Here is a 17,505-nt window from a genome sequence, read left to right on the forward strand (position 1 = left end):
CACCTTCTCCAGTCACCCTCACATATCTCACCCAGAAAGGCCTCCAATTATCTCCCAGCCTCCAGGAAAGGTAAGTGCTCCACCTGCTCCATAATCCACTCTCATCATTGTGGAGCAATGTTTCTAAAACACCTGCCAAAACATGTTACTTCCAGTGGCTTCCCAATGCCCCTTAGAATATAATTCAAGTTTCTTAACTTGGCCTACAATCTCCCTTCCTCTCCAGATTCAATTCTCACCATCTTCCTCCCAATCATTTAAGCTCAGTGATTCTGAAAGCATGGTCCCTGGGCCAGCAGCATCAGCATCACCTGCAAACTTGTTAGACATGCAAATTCTCAAGCCCCACCCCAAATCTAACAAATCTGATACTCTGGGTCTAGGACTCAGCAATCTCTCTTCTCAGGAGCCCTCCAGGTGATTCTTAGGCCTGCTGACGTTTGAGAACCGCTGCTCTATCTGTACTGGACTATTTCTGTTCCAATTCCCCTACTTGCCGATGCCCTGACCTCTTTCTGTGAACCTCACCACCCTGTCTCCACTTAATTAACTCTTCCTGGTCATACAATCTGACAAGTTCATGTTCAATCAAGTAATGTAATATGCTGAATCTACCTTGAGGTGTGTTCCAAACTAGAGTTACTGAGGGACTACCAGATATTGATGAAAAATCCTCTGAAGACACTTAAAGTGGAAGATAAATCTGGAAAGAACCTTCCTGGCAAAGTGTGCCCCTCAAGGATTCCCCCATTCACTTGGTGCTTATATAGTGAAATGTGAGCCTGCTGGTACCCTGGTGCTCCTCCTGCTAAATACACTCAGCTCAGATGACTCCTAGCACACCACAGGCTGCACCTGAAGTCCTGATTGGGGGCACCTTCCCCATGGTGGGTTGCAGGAAGTCACCAAACAAGGTATCAGACTTTCACTACCTGACTTCATTATCAAGTGCATCTTCAGAATGAAATTAAGAATTTTATTTAAATTCAGAGATACCTAAATATTTAATAAATAAGTACAAATTTTAAATAATAAAATTTCTAAATAATAGAAGTCACTTCTTAATACAAATCTCTGGTCCTCTAGCTTTTCTCTCTCCTGAGCAGCACAAGACACATTAATGACATGTAGTTGTACCCAGGTTTTAAACAGTGGTTTCTATGGCTTAGGACAATGTTTTCTAGTGTTCTAAAATCCATATCCTCTTTTTAAAAAACAGCTTTATTGCGATATAATCGTAATCTCTTTTGATTTGTTGCTCTTCTTCTCTATCACCACCACTTTTTCTCGGCAAGATTCACTGATACAAACAATCTTTTTAAATTAAAAATGTAGCGATTGTAAACATGATCAAGATATAAAGTTTGAAAATTTTAAACATCACAGAGGGTCATACAGTAAAAGCAAAGTCTCCTTCCATACTCACTGACCTCCCCACTCTCCATGACCCCAATCTTCTGCTCTCAAAGTAACTACTCTTCAGTTTATGTCTAGATTGTTTACATATATATACACACACACACACACATATATGTGTATAATATGTAATTTCCCTAATTTTATACCTTAGGATTATACCACATGTATATTCTGCATCCCCCTTAATGGCATTTTGATTATCAGTGGTGTTGGGCTCCCTAGATCTACATACAGTATTGTGTTACTTACTGTTTAAACATATAGCATTGAATTTGGTCTACATTAGCTCTTTGAAAGCCCCACTATACATGTAAGGAAAGAAGGGTCCAGAGGTGGTGATGGGTGATTTCAAAAGATTAAAGAGCAACTACAAATGGAATTGGATCTTGAATTGAGGCCTTTTGAATTTATCTGTCCTGCTCTTTGAAAGTCAACAAACCTCTTTTACAATACTGATGTACCTGTGGCCTCTTGACCAAGTCAATTTGCTAATTGGCCTATTGCTAAGAGCAGATTTAGATGGTGATACTTGATACAGTGGCCTCCAAAGTTTGGAATTCTTTAATGCTAATTTACCATGCTGGGGATTTGAATTACTGATTATGGTATTCAAATAAAAACTAACCACCTCTAGGGTTTAAAGTTAATGTACACACACACACACACACCACACACACACACACACACACACACACACACACACTCCTCTGCTTAAAGTGAAGAATTTTTAAACAACTTACATCTAACACAGAACTTCAATCAATTGCCCAAGAATATGCTTCTTTCTTTAGCCCTGTCTTCATGCTATGCTGCAAACACAGTGATAAGAAACATGAGCTCTAGAGTCACCTGATCTGAGTCCACATGGAGGCACTGACACTTCTTAGTTATGTAACCTTAAGTGAATTATTACTTTACCTCTCTAAGCCTCACTTTCCTTCTTTTTAGTCCCATCAAACTTGCAGCAAGCAATTCACTTTACTTCTTTGAAGGTAAGGTTAATAAGAAGTAATGTGACAAGGCATGCATGTGCTGAGTGAAATAATAATGTGACTATTATTATTTCATTATCCACTCCATTTATTTTTTATTCTTCTAATTTTTCTTTCTCCCAAGTCCATATTTTACATCCATCCATCTAATCATATCTGTTGAGCCATTATTAAGCACAAAGTTCTATGGATGGCACAGGAAAACCCAGCTATCAATGGGATGGAGTCCTTCCCACAGGAGCCTACAATCTCAAGCAAAGTTCAGAATTAATTAGTGGTTAATCTTTACTGACTTCATAAAACGTATCAAGCACAGTGCAGAGCACTTGACACTCATTATCACATTTAATTTTAAGCTACCTGTGAGGTGGACGCTCTTTTACAGAAGAGGAATCTGTAGCTTAATAAAGCTGAGTACCTTATCTAAGCTGGATCCAAACTCAGGCAGCCTGACTCCCAAACCCTGCATGCACGTCTACACCACAGCCCAGGCCCCTCAGCTCTGTGTGCCTTCCTAACTTCGATTCCTCCTCTGCTTGCACTCTTTTAACATTAGTCATCTTAACAAGAACTCTTATCTATACAATTCAAGACGTTACACTGTGCTTTTAATACAACCCTTCTTCCATAGCTTTTCTAGAGGCAGCATGGTAGAGGCAGCTCAGTTAAGGGCCCAGATTTTGGAGTCTGCTGCTTGATAGCTGTGTGACCTACAGCAAGCCACATAAGCACTCTGTGCTGCAGGTCTCACCTGTAAAATTGGGTTAAGGCTACCCACACCCCAGAGATTGTGTTGATAATTAAATGTGTTAACACAGGTAAAGGTGTCAGCACAGGCAAAGCACACAGTCAGTACTGCACAAGTGGTGGGCTTCATTATTCATCCTGTAATTATGTATTCACAGTAGAATCATGTATCCCGTAGGTCAGGGACCACCTTTTCTTTTTTTAATACCCCCAGGATGGGCAAATCTTGCTCTCTCAACAAATAGTGTACTCAGTGGAACCCAACGGAACTAATGTTTCTTTCTGTCCGTAAATAAAAATAGATCATGCTTGAAGATGCTACTTTGCCCGAAATGCTTCTTGTCTTCCCCCATCTTCAGTTCCTCCTCCTCCAACCTGGTCTTCATCAGGAGAGGGGAAAGAGCATTTCTTGCCTGGCAGGAACTCAAGACCTAGAAGAAAGAGGTCCTACCCTGCCAAGGAAACCACCTTCCCCTTCATCGCCTCTGCTCCTCTTCCCGTTTCCTGTGTCTTTTCCTTCTTTTCTCCTGGTGTTTCCTTCTCCGGTTAACTCTGGGGGCAGACACAGATATTCACAAGTCCGTCTGGGCAGCACACTCCGAGGTAGGGCACGAAGGTCAGGAGACAGGTTCCCGTGCCCCAAATCTTGGAGAAGATGAGTTAAAGCTCTTCGCTTCGATTACCTTCGCCCTTCCCGTGTCTCGGGAGCAATTCAGCACCACCTCACGTCTTGCCTTGCAGAAGTCCGGAATTCCAGTCCTGAACTGGAGCTCCCCCTTCCCGGCCCCTCCGGTTTCCCTCTCAGGCCATCTGAGGAACTGAGGTAGGATTTAGCGGGTTTTAGGAGCAAACCCCCTCCACAACTTGGTCCTGGGCTTCCTCTCCGTTGAGCCTTGACCTTCGCCCAAAAAACAAGGACTCGTGCACGTGAAGCTGGCCTTGAACCCCGGCTGCGGGGCTGGACGGGACTCGTCGGCGCCCTGCTGCCGCACCTGGGCCGCTTACCAGAGTGGGAGGCGCGGGCGGGAGGGGCCGAGCCGGCCCCAATCCGTAGGCGAGGCGGAACCGCCCGCCGCGCCTCCGGAAGCTCTCGGCGCTGCGCGTCGCCTCTGAGCACCCGAGACCATGGGGAAGCTGGTGGCGCTGGTCCTGCTGGGGGTCGGCCTGTCCTTAGTCGGGGAGATGTTCCTGGCGTTTAGGTGAGTGGCATCTTGACAGGGCGTCCTTGACTCTCTTTCTCTCCTCTTCCAAGTGAGGTCAGGGGCTGCCTGGCGCCCCCTTCCTAGCGAGTAGGAAAGAGCAGCTTTGGAACCTCACTCCTCCATCGCACCCAGCAAACTGCCCCTTGAGACTCGCTTATGGGGAAAGTGAGCTACTTGCGTTTTCAAAGACTGCCGAGCCGACTTACTCCCATTTATTTTTTGAAGGTTATGACCCCCCTTTACTTTCTGAAGATCATGACCCCGTTTTACTTTCTGAACGTCATGACCCTTTTCCCAGCTCACCCTCAACATTCCGCTTGGGAAAAAAGGATGTCCATTGGAAACGCTGGACTGGGGAGAGGATCAGGCTACCAGTTGGATGTTTATGGCTGACTGAGACATTGCCCGGGTCTAGCTAACCACACAGAAGTACTGAGTTATGGAACCTATCCTAGATTTAAAGAACTGGCCAGATAGCAGGGCAAACCAGCTGAAACCTGCAGTTGGTAACTGGCATTTTGTAGGCATTTGACTTTTTGAAGTGGAAGATACAATGGTGGTAGCCAGCCTAGAAATGTCTCAGGAAAAGTCAATACTGGGCTAGAAAGAAGAATCTTTAAGTGGTAATGTACATTCATGAGTGGATCGAAAGCCTCTGCTTGCTTTCAGTTGTCTTTGAGTGTTTATGTATTTCTCTTAGTAGAAGCTGGCCTTCTCAGAGGATTATGTCTAGAATCTGTTGAGGTGCCTGATGCCTATTAGTAATACTTCCAGTTTGAGAGTTTTATTGTTACATTTGTTCGCAGTGCAACCGCATGGAGAATCATAAAATAATAGTAATAATAATAAAGTAGATCTAAGGGGTATTTTTTAAATAAATGACTGTAAGGTAAGTATCAAGTCTTCCTGAATATACTTTAATACAAATTTTAAATTATCCCTGATATTAGAAGAATGTGGAAACATTCCATTTCACTCTGGAAACAAGAAAATTGTATTGAAAAATAAATTGGCCAATTGTTTAAATTGTGGTTGGTTTAATGAATTTACATACTTGAAAAGTAAGTCAGCATAAAATTTAAAAATTAAAGCAAAAGTGACAGAGTTTGACTATTAGCACACCCTGTTGAATTTTGGGAAAGCAGTTTGGAAGGAGAAGTTCAAAGGGCAAGACTGTAGGGGATTAAGTGCAGATTTATAACAGACGATACTTTAGAAAATTAAGTAGGACTATTTTGTGCATTTAAATTAGTGATATTGTTCAATTACTCATACTATTAAATAGTGTCTTTTATTTGGGCAGCAGAATGTTTTCCATGTAGAATCATATTATAGTTTTTCAGCAATAACTGAGTAAGGTTAGCTGATATAGGTAAAATACCCATATAATGTCTACATTATGTAAATAAACATAAAAGGGGGTACCTACTTGTTATATCATTCATAAATTATGATAAAGATAGTTAACCAACACGAAGATGATTGAAGTCCACATTTAAACGTACATTTTGAACGCTGTGCCTTGATTTCCAGGATTGGGTTTTATCTTCTACAGAGAAAGGATGAGTGCCTCTCGAGAAGTGCAGCCAGTAGAACCTGAAAACTGCCGCCTTATTGAGGAACTTGGTATGTATGTGACAGTACCAAGAGGAGCCAGCACAGCTTCTTTGTCTCCATCCACCTGACTGAGCCCCACTAGCTCATTTAATTACCTGTCACTACTTAAGCCCTCCCAGTGGGACATCTGCCCCATCCACTCTGCCTCATGCAAGGTCTTTAGGGGTGTCCTAAATGACATCCTTTGTGGCTTTTTCTCAGCACATTTCCTTACTGACATCTCTCCACATTACCTAAAGAATGTCATTGACCACACCCTGGTTTTCCCCTCACTGAATGCTTCTCCTTTCCTGTCTGTGATATTTCACTCTTCTCCTTGTCCTCTGTTACCTTCTTTTTTTTTCTTCCTTCCTTCTTTCCTTCCTCCCTCCCTTTCCTTGTTGTCATTCCTGGCTTCAAGTGTTATTTTTTTCAAAATTTATCTACAAGTACCAAGAGTAATATGACTTAGCCCCTCCCCTCAAGAACCTCAGACCCGGCTGGCACAGTGGCTCACACCTATAATCCCAGCACTTAGGAGTCCGAGGGGGGCGGATCATGAGGTCAGGAGATTGAGACCATCCTGGCCAACATGGTGAAACCCCATCTCTACTAAAAATACAATTAACCGGGCATGGTGGCGGCGGGTGCGTGTCGTCCCAGCTGCTCGGAAGGCTGAGGCAGGAGAATCACTTGAACCAGGGAGTCATCGGAGGTTGCAGTGAGCCGAGATCGCGCCACTGCACTCCAGCCTGGCGACAGAGCGAGACTTTGTCTTTAAAAAAAAAAAAAAGAAGGAACCTCACAGCCTACCTACCTTCTTTTAAAAAAATTCACCAAAATTCCACGGCCCAGTCCCTAACCTTACAAACTGCAGCCCTTCTTTTTTAGTCAGTTAAAGGGTAGCTCCATCTCAAACTCTCCCTAAGCTGAAATCTATTTTACATTTCTGTCCTTTTCTCTCTCATCCTCCCACCCACAACCAGCTCTGCCTCTAGACATTTTCTGTGTATGGTACCCTCATTCTCAAAAGATTCAGTTCAAAATCCAGGAACCATTGTTCCCCGCTTGTCCCTCATGCTTCTACGTGAGACATGGGCTAATCTCACCTACTAGCTAATGCCACAGCTGCTTATTTGGGCTCCACACCTCCAATTCTTCCTGACATTGCTAACAGAAAAATAAAATAAAACCAGGCTAGATTGTGTTCCCTGTTCTGAGAATATGTTCTTTCACTTTCTCACCTTTGCTTATGAAATTCTCTCCAAACTTACTTGTTCCTCCGTCTCTGCTTGCTGAAATCAGCTGCTGAATTCTCACTGCACTCTGAAGCTCCGATTCACTTATGACACCTGCCACATGCCTTATATTATAGCTGGCAGTGTTCTCTCTTTCACTATCAGATTGTAAACTCCCTAGGGCCAAGGACTGTGACTTATTTATTAGAATGTGATGGGATAGCTTATTTTGGGATATGATTTTCTATTTTATTGCTATATTAAAAAATACAGAAAAAGTGCCCTTTTAATTTGAGTTTTCTGCCTTTTTTGCCTCTCAATTTCTAAAAAATAAAGTAATCTGAACCTTGCACTCCCTAGTCTTAGAGGTGGTTTGTGCTAGCAGCTGGAAAGCAGAAGAAACCAAAGAAACTCCCTTTCCTGAATTGTTTTTAAGAACCTGAGCCCCTTCAAGGGATTCTGATGGAGAAGGGATATGAATATGTGGATATCTTTGAATAATAGGGACCCTTACCCCACTGGCTGACAGCATTCTGGGAGAGGAGCAGGACCTCAGAAGGAATGGTTGCAAGGTATCTTTAGGGATGCTGGACCCTGTGTTCCAGCTAAGGTAAAGACCTTGTGTCAATGTATGACATGGAAGTAGCAGAATTGTCTAAATAAAAGGGACCAGTAACTGGCAATGAATAATTTGATGATACATAGTATAGAATGAATGCCAGATGGCCTTTCCAAAACATTCTGCTTAGGTTTAGAACCTACCACCTAAAATGATTTCATAACCCTAACAGAGAAACCCAGTAATGACTCAGATTGGATTTTCCATCAACTTAGCGGAATGGGGTATCAGAGTGATTTATTTAATTTTAAAAATAAGAAAATGTGACGTTTACTCATTTGTTTACTGTTTTGTGGTGTAGTAGTATTCATATTCACTATACAAATAACTCTCAAAATATATAAGCCTGCAAATAATTAAGAGGTGTAATTAGATTAGATGATTGGTAAGGTCTAGTCTGACTCTTGAATTGTATCACTCAACTAGATTTGAGAAGGTAAAATTAGAGTTAATATTGTAGGTCTTAGGTCAATGTTCTGATTTTCCAAATATTTTGAAGAAAATGACTTAGTTGGAAGCAGGCTGGGAGCAGAAGAAAAAAATGCCATGTTACTTCTCATGTCTATTGGCATATGTTTGGTGAACTAAACAAGTTAGAATGATGATGGGTCATGCGTCAGTAGGACAATACTGGTATATATCTTTTGAAAAAGCTGCTTTATCAAAGGCTTGGTGACTATGAGCAGCCTGTTGAGTCCTTTACAAACATCTACATCATCCTCATAACCAATTTGTAAAGTGGGTGCTGCTATCTATGCTTTGCAGATTAGGAAATTGACATACAGAAGAATTAAGTTGTTGTTTGCTCAATGGTCTGGAACTAGGGGGTGATGGGCTTAGCTTATGAGCCAAGACCATTTCCTTCTATGCCTTTGTACTCTCTGTTGTGTAACACCACCTTTCTTATCTACTGACAACACATTTTTTATTATGGAAGCTTCAGGAAAGTATTACAACAGCAGGAAAACAGAAAATCTGAGATGCGAACAGCTGAAATATTACTAGGTATAGGTTAATCAAAACAAGGCGGGCTAGATATTTAAATTAAGATAACTGATAAGATAATACTTACAAGTCACAACTAGTTGAAGAGTAGAGGCTTTATAAAGCCATGAAAAGCTGCTGAAGGATTTTAGGTAGGGTATAGTAGGTTGTAACAGAGCTGGAGAAAAATTCTTATTTGTATTTTCAAGACCCAGATTTTTGAGGTTTATTTTATTGGCGGAAGAAACTCTTATTTTGTTTTTCTTCCCCAGTATTTTTTTCTGGGCAGAAAAGTTGAAAGATGAAATATCTTTCTCCAGAAATCATATCTCATAGATCTTTTTGTATTACGTTCATCTTTTTCTCCAAGGCTTTGAGGGTCAAGGATTGTTTTAACCAGGATGTTATCTGGCTGCCCTTGGCATCTAATCAAAGCTGCACTTGAAATATGAATACTTCAGTAGGGCTTTCACTGGGCAGGATTATTGAGTAGATGGCCTGTGTATTTAATACCTACCTGCCTTCCCTTCCACTCCTTTCCATTCTATAGCTTCCCATGTCTCCAAGATATGCTTCTACACCATAGTAGGTTCCATGTGTTTTCTTAACTGACTATCAGAAACTTCTCTCCAAGATGTGAAGTGACGATAATAAAATTAACTGATAGTAATGTTTTGATGTGACCCTTTATCAGAGTGCCTGTAGGGGATGACTGGAGAAATGAAGAAAAGAGTAAAGAAATGAAGTTATGCCAAGTAGTAGTAGGGTTGACAGGCTAAGAAGCAGTAGGCACCTATTCATAAGTCTGATTTTAGACTTAGCACTGGGGTTTTAATGATAGTTGTGCATAGACTAATAAGTGTGTGGGAAAGTCTCAGAGGAAGGTATCCTGGAGGCTTTTGCTCCCACAGGTGCCATTGTTGCTGAGATGCATGGGGCCTGTCATGCAGGCACAGTGTAGGTGGGAAGAAGAGGTGGTGACACTGTGCAATCTTGTGTGGTAATTCTTCTCCAGTGCTGAGTGCAAAGCACCAGCTTTCCCATGCTCTGGATGGAGCAAGTAAATTAAGACAGGCACAACACGTCTGAAAAATGCCCACTCTGTTTTAGGTGAGTTATTGAAGTAGGTTTATGCTGTCAGAGGAGACATGTAAAATTGTATTTGGAAGAGAAGAGGAGCCAAACACAATTCAGGATATCTTGGACTCAGAAATCATCACCCACTTTTCAATAGTTGAGCCTCAATACAAGACAAAGTTCAAAAAACAAAAAGTGTTTATTTCTTTTTTGAACCAGCCAGCTTTATTAAGAGCTTCTGCAGTGAAAAGGCAAGTATTATGTTGAGTATAAGGATACAACACTGAATAAAACCCAGTTCTTGCCTTCAGAAAGCAGACCATCTAGTAGGAAATTAACAAGTAAACAGAGGGGTGCAGCCTAGTATGAAAAAGATCATGGTAGACATAGTCACAGATGACCATATTAATACATAAAATGGATGCTGAAACCAGGAAAGTTTGCATAGGTTGAGAAGGTGGCCCCAAACCTCCAGGAGCCTGTGGCCTTGGCCAAGTAGAGGTAAGGTTAGGATGGGAAAGGTCTGAGTGTTGCAAGGAGAAAGCAACATATGCACAGACATGCTGGTGAATGAGTCTGGCCCATTTCACAAATTACTCACAGGACAGTAGTAAGTACCACAGCACAGCTGCAATGTAGAGTAGAGAGTGGGGCCACAGTAACTGAGACTGGAGCCAAGATGTTTGGGATCTAGACCAAAGAGCTTGGTATTTATACTGTCAGCCCTAGTGGGCCTCTGGGAGGTTTTAAGCAGGGGATAACAAGGTCAACTTTAAATTTTAAAATATGACTCTCAGCAGTGCAGAGAATGGGTTCAGGGAAGCAAAGCTGAGTTATTGGGAAACTATTGTAGAAATCCAAGAGGAAGTCCTGGAGCTTGAATGACTGGTGATCAGTTGGATTTGGAAATTAAGGAAAAGGAACGCATCAAAGGTAACTCCAAGCTTCCTGCTCTAGGTGTTTGTGGAATGGAGGCACCATTCATTGAAGTAGAAATATAGAAAATAGAGCAGATTCGAAGCAGAAACTTTCAGATCAGTTTGGGACCTGTGGAATATGAAAAATAAAAGACCCAGGTAGAAATGTCCAACATGCAGGTTCATACAAAGGTCTGGAACTTGGAAGAAAGCTTTGAGCTTGATTTAGAGATTGGGGATTAAAGAGCATCCGGGTGGAAACTGAAGCCATCTGCCACGACCCATGTGGGAGTAGAGTGCATCATGTGGGGAAAATGGATGCTTTGCCATGAGAAAGAGCCATGGTCAGACAGAGCCTGGAAAATATCCACCTATAGGACAGAGAGGGGAATGAGATTAAGGTACAGGGAAACCAATAGGGGAGTGCAGAGAAGAAGGAGAAACACTTGAAAATAACCAACAAATATTCAATGCAATTTTTTAAATGACTTTATTCAGTTTGCTGGATTCTTCTGATGTCTATGTCATTTTGTGTGGAAATAGCTATCAAGGTACCATATATAGGTAAATCTTGATTAACTGGAATACTTAGGAAATGGGAAGTTCTGGTTAATTTGATTTTCATATTTCTAGGTGGGGATTACTTTCAACCTTCAGTATACTGAATAAAATAAAATCTTTCTCAACTTCTAAGTGCCTATTGTTCACCATTTTATTGATTTCAGTTTGCATCTTCTTTGACTTTTCTGCAATTTTCTTTTTCATATTTTCCCCTATACTTCCCCCATTGCCTTTTGACACTCTAGTAACCCACTACTCTAGGTAACCATTTCCCTGCATGTTCCAATAACTATGACTGTGTAGCAAACCACCCCAAAACTTAGTGACTTAAAACAACCACCACTATTTTGCTCAATAATATGCAATGTTGACAGGGCACAGTGTAGGCAGTCCACTCTGTTTCATTTACATCAGCTAGAATGACTCAAAGGCTGGGAACTAGAGTCATTTCTAGCTCCTATGGCCTGAGCTAAAGATAATGCTGACTCTCTTTCCACTTTGGGTGATCCCTTTGTACTCTTTCCTCTGTAGTTTTACAATAGCCAGACTTTTTACATTTTGATCCAGAGTTGCCAAGGTGCATATCTTAAGAAATAGAGAGAGAGAGAGCCAGTGGCAGCTATGACTATGACTTAGCCTAGGATGTTATGTGGCATTGCGTTCATCTTATTCTATTTGTCAAGGCAGTTACAAAGTTCTACCCAGCTTCAACAGGAGAGAATATAGACTTTACCTCTTGCTGGAAGAGTCTGAACATCACATTTTAAGAACAAGTGGCGATGATACATATTGGTTCTGACATATTTGTAGACTATAGTTTGCCACACTAGATAATCTCACTTCTGTCTACTTGGAACCACATCATATGCAGATCTCTATTCCTACTAGAAGCCATGACAGCTCCTTTTTCATCTTGTTCTCAGTCAAAACTTACTTATTATATGTCTCTTTCCATAGAAAAAAATGCTGGAAACTAGCTCTTAATGAGAAAAAAGATCTGACTAAACTTTCATATTAATTCTCACTAATCTTTCATATTCATTTATACTCAATATTTTATTACTCAATAATTTCCCAATATAATTGTATAATGATAGTGTTTTAGGCTTCACGTTGGAAGAGAAGGAATGCTTGGCAGAGAGGCCTGTAATAAAAGACCTTCACGATTATGACTTTCTAGATTTTATTATTGAGTCTATAGACCAGCCTTCTATGGGGAATAAAGCTGAATCTCTCAGGACATGCCCTGGAAATTGTTACTTAAAGAGTAAATCTAGGATATGAGTTTATTTTCTAGATATTTGCCTTTTTCTCCTGAAAATGGGATTCTAAAAAATGATTTAGTATTTGAGGAGTCTGATTCAAGTTTTACTGTAGAGTAGCATGCCTGTGAGATTCCCAAAAGTTAATATAGTTTCCCAAGTAAATGGTTGAACAAGTCGACAGTTTCCAAAAGAAGTTTCCAAAAGATATTTGTAGTTTGGACTGTGAGATGTATTTTTTTGAGCATTCATATATGCATTTTTCTGATTCTACCCTTCTTTTGCAGAAAATGGCTCTGAAGATATTGATATACTTCCTAGTGGGCTGGCTTTTATCTCCAGTGTGAGTATTTTCCATGCTGCTCTGATGCTCACGTCAATAGCTGTATAGACAGTACATTAATGTTGTCCACTGGAGCTGCCAGATGGATCCCTACACTCTCATCCCACCTATGGGTAAACCAGTCAACTAAAAAAACCAAAACAGGATTCTGGAGGGCTAATTAGAACACCACAGGAATGCCCAGCTTTGACTGCCTCATGGTGGGCAACTCCCTGTGGGTAGTGGCATACTCAGTAGGGTCTTGATAAATGTGTATTGATTTCCATTCGATTCCTACACTGGTCTCCAGATGGGTCCTATTGCTATCCATTCTCATCATTGCCCTATTTGACTGGGCTTCCGCTTCTAATTGTGAATGGTAGTTCACTCATGATTGGCTCTCTGTTTGTTTGTTAATGGTGTATAGGAATGCTTGTGATTTTTGCACATTGATTTTGTATCCTGAGACTTTGCTGAAGTTGCTTATCAGTTTAAGGAGATTTTGGACCCGGATGATGGGGTTTTCTAAATATACAATCATGTCATATGCAAACAGAGACAATTTGACATCCTCTTTTCCTAATTGAATACACTTTATTTCTTTCTCTTGCCTGATTGCCCTGGCCAGAATTTCCAACACTATGTTGAATAGGAGTGCTGAGAGAAGGTATCCTTGTTTTGTGCCAATTTTCAAAGGGAATGCTTCCAGTTTTTGCCTATTTAGTATGATATTGGCTGTGGGTTTGTCATAAATAGCTCTTATTATTTTGAGCTATGTACTATCAATACCTAGTTTATTGAGAATTTTTAGCATGAAGGGCTGTTGAATTTTGTTGAAGGCCTTTTCTGCATCTATTGAGATAATCATGTGGTTTTTGTTGTTGGTTCTGTTTATGTGATGGATTACATTTATTGATTTGCGTATGTTGAACCAGCCTTGCATCCCAGGGATGAAGCTGACTTGATTGTGGTGGATAAGCTTTTCGATGTGTTGCTGGATTCGGTTTGCCAGTATTTTTTTGAGGATTTTCTCAGCGCTGTTCATCAGGGATATTGGCCTAAAATTATCTTTTTTTGGTGTGTCTCTGTCATGCTTTGGTATCAGGATGATGCTAGCCTTATAAAATGAATTAGGGAGGATTCCCTCTATTTCTATTGATTGGAATAGTTTCAGAAGGAATCGTACCAGCCCCTCTTTGTACCTCTGGTAGAATTCGGCTGTGAATCCATCTGGTCCTGGACTTTTTCTGGTTGGTAGGCTATTAATTATTGCCTCAATTTCAGAACCTGTTATTGGTCTATTCAGAGATTCAACTTTTTCCTGCTTTAATCTTGGGAGGGTGGATGTGTCCAGGAATTTATCCACTTCTTCTAGATTTTCTAGTTTATTTGTGTAGAGGTGGTTTTAGTATTCTCTGATGGTAGTTTGTATTTCTGTGGGATCAGTGGTGATATCCCCTTTATCATTTTTTACTGCATCTATTTGATTCATCTCTCGTTTCTTCTTTATTAGTCTTGCTAGTGGTCTATTTTGTTGATTTTTTTTTTTTTTTTTTCAAAAAAGCAGCTCTTGGATTCACTGATTTTTTGAAGGGTGGATTCATTGATTTTTTGAAGGGTTTTTCATGTCTCTATCTCCTTCAGTTCTACTCTAATCTTAGTTATTTCTTGCCTTCTGGTAGCTTTTGAATTTGTTTGCTCTTGCTTCTGTAGTTCTTTTAGTTGCGATGTTAGGGTGTCGATTTTAGATCTTTCCTGCTTCCTCTTGTGGGCATTTAGTGCTATACATTTCCCTCTACACACTGCTTTAAATGTGTTCCAGAGATTCTGGTACATTGTGTCTTTGTTGTCATTGGTGTCAAAGAAAATCTTTATTTCTGCCTTCATTTTGTTATTTAACCAATAGTCATTCAGGAACAGGTTGTTCAGTTTACATGTAGTTGTGTGGTTTTGACTGAGTTTCTTAATCTGGAGTTCTAATTTGGTTGCACTGTGGTCTGAGAGACAGTTCGTGATTTCTGTTATTTTGCGTTTGCTAAGGGATGTTTTACTTCCAATTATGAGGTCAATTTTAGAATAAGTGTGATATGGTGCTGAGAAGAATGTATATTCTGTTGATTTGGGGTGGAGAGTTCTATAGATATCTGTTAGGTCCACTTGGTCCTGAGCTGAGTTCAAGTCCTGGATATCCTTATTAACTTTCTGTCTCATTCATCTGTCTAATATTGACTGTGGGGTGTTAAAGTCTCCCATTATTATTGTATGGGAGTATAATTCTCTTGGCAGGTCTCTAAGGACTTGCTTTATGAATCTGGGTGCTCCTGTATTGGATGCATGTATATTTAGGATAGTTGGCTCTTCTTGTTGAATTGATCCCTTTACCATTATGTAATGGCCTTCTTTGTCTCTTTTGAGCTTTGTTAGTTTAAAGTCTGTTTTATCAGAGACTAGGATCACAACTCCTGTTTTTGTTTGTTTGTTTGTTTTGTTTTTGCTTTTTATTTCCTTGGTAGATCTTCCTCCATCCCTTTATTTTGAGCCTATATGTGTCTTTGCACATGAGATGGGTCTCCTGAATACAGCACACCGATGAGTCTTGACTCTATCCAATTTACCAGTCTATGTCTTTTAATTGGAGCATTCAGCCCATTTACATTTAAGGTTAATTTTGTTATGTGTGAATTTGGTCCTGTCATTATGATGTTAGCTGGTTATTTTGCTCATTAATTGATGCAGTTTCTTCATAGCATCAGTAATCTTTACAATTTGGTATATTTTTGCAGTGGCTGGTACCGGTTGTTCCTTTCCATGTTTAGTGCTTCCTTCAGGAGCTCTTGTAAGGCAGGACTGGTGGTGACAAAAATCTCTCAGCATTTGCTTGTCTGCAAAATATTTTATTTCTCCTTCACTTATGAAGCTTAGCTTGGCTGGATATGAAATTCTGGGTTGAAAATTCTTTTCTTTAAGAATGTTGAATATTGGCCCTCACTCAATTCTGGCTTGCAGGATTTCTGCCGAGAGATCTGCTGCTAGTCTGAATGGGTTTCCCTTTGTGGGTAACCCGACCTTTCTCTCTGGTTGCCCTTAACATTTTTTCCTTCATTTCAACCTTGGTGAATCTGACAATTATATGTCTTGGGGTTGCTCTTCTCGAGGAGTATCTTTGTGGTATTCTCTGTATTTCCTGAATTTGAATGTTGGCCTGACTTGCTAGATTGGGGAAGTTCTCCTGGATAATATCCTGAAGAGTGTTTTCTAACTTGGACCCATTCTCCCCGTCACTTTCAGGAATACCAATCAAATGTAGATTTGATCTTTTCACATAGTCCCATATTTCTTAGAGGCTTTGTTCTTTTCTTTTCACTCTTTCGTCTCTAATCTTGTCATCTTACTTTATTTCATTAATTTGATCTTCAATCACTGATATCCTTTCTTCCACTTGATCAAATTGGCTATTGAAGCTTGTGCATGCATCAGAAAGTTCTCATGCCATGGTTTTCAGCTCCATCAGGTCATTTAAGATCTTCCCTACACTGTTTATTCTAGTTATCCACTTGTCTAACCTTTTTCAAGGGTTTTAGCTTCCTTGCAATGGGTTAGAACATGCTCCTTTAGCTTGGAGAAGTTTGTTATTACTGACCTTCTGAAGCCTACTTCTGTTAACTCATCAAACTCATTCTTCATCCAGTTTTGTTCCTTTGCTGGCGAGGAGCTGTGATTCTTTGGAGGTGAAGAGGCACTCTGGGTTTTGGAATTTTCAGCTTTTTTGCTCTGGTTTCTCCCCATATTTGTGGTTTTATCTACCTTTGGTCTTTGATGTTGCTGACCTACAGATGGGGTTTTTGGTGTAGATGTGCTTTTTGTTGATGTTGATACTATTCCTTTCTGTTTGTTAGTTTTCCATCTAACAGTCGGGCCCCTCAGCTGCAGGTCTGTTGGAGTTTGCTGGATGTCCACTCCAGACCCTGTTTGCCTGGAAATCACCAGCGGAGGCTGCAGAACAGCAAATATTGATGCCTGGTTTTTCTTCTGGAAGCTTCGTCCCAGAGGGGCACCCACCTGTATGAGGTGTCTGTCAGTCCCTAGTGGAAGGTGTCTCCCAGTCAGGCTACACAGGTGTCAGGGACCCACTTGAGGAGGCAGTCTGTCTGTTCTCAGAGCTCAAATGCTGTGCTGGGAGAACCACTACTCTCTTCAGAGTTGTCAGTCAGGGACGTTTAGGTCTGCTGAAGCTGTCTGCTGCCTTTTGTTCTGATATGCCCTGCTCACAGAGGTGGAATCTATAGCAAGGCAGTAGGCCTTGTTGAGCTGTGGTGGAATCTGCCCAGTTCAAGCTTCCTGGCCTCTTTGTTTACACTGTGAGCACAGAACCACCTACTCAAGCCTCAGCAATGGTGGACGCCCCTCCCCTTGCCAAGCTGCAGCATCACAGCTTGATCTCAGACTGCTGCGCTAGCAGTGAGCAAGGCTCCGTGGGTGTAGGACCCACCAAGCCAGGCATGGGAGGGAAGTTCCAGGTCTGCTAGTTGCGAAGACTGTGGGAAAAGCACAGTATTTGGGAAGGAGCAT

General features: G+C 41.0%; 1 protein-coding gene across 12 annotated transcripts in view; it reads left to right on the forward strand.

Annotated features, from left to right (window-relative positions):
- The first annotated feature begins 4,263 nt into the window (after positions 1-4,263).
- Positions 4,264-17,505, forward strand: part of PON3 (paraoxonase 3) — a 31,768-nt gene continuing 18,526 nt past the window's right edge. For 3 of the 12 annotated variants that reach the window (XM_005550175.5, XM_074035488.1, XM_074035490.1), the window contains exons 1-3: positions 4,264-4,357; positions 5,894-5,986; positions 12,902-12,957. In XM_005550175.5, the coding sequence (XP_005550232.2) occupies positions 5,923-5,986; positions 12,902-12,957 (120 nt within the window). In that variant the 5' untranslated portion in view covers positions 4,264-4,357; positions 5,894-5,922. The remainder of the gene's footprint in view (positions 4,358-5,893; positions 5,987-12,901; positions 12,958-17,505) is intronic. The other 9 variants (XM_005550174.5, XM_074035484.1, XM_074035489.1 and 6 more) reach the window with 3 other exon arrangements.

This window comes from Macaca fascicularis, chromosome 3 (assembly GCF_037993035.2).
Source record: "Macaca fascicularis isolate 582-1 chromosome 3, T2T-MFA8v1.1".
In the NCBI taxonomy this organism is placed as follows: domain Eukaryota; kingdom Metazoa; phylum Chordata; class Mammalia; order Primates; family Cercopithecidae; genus Macaca; species Macaca fascicularis.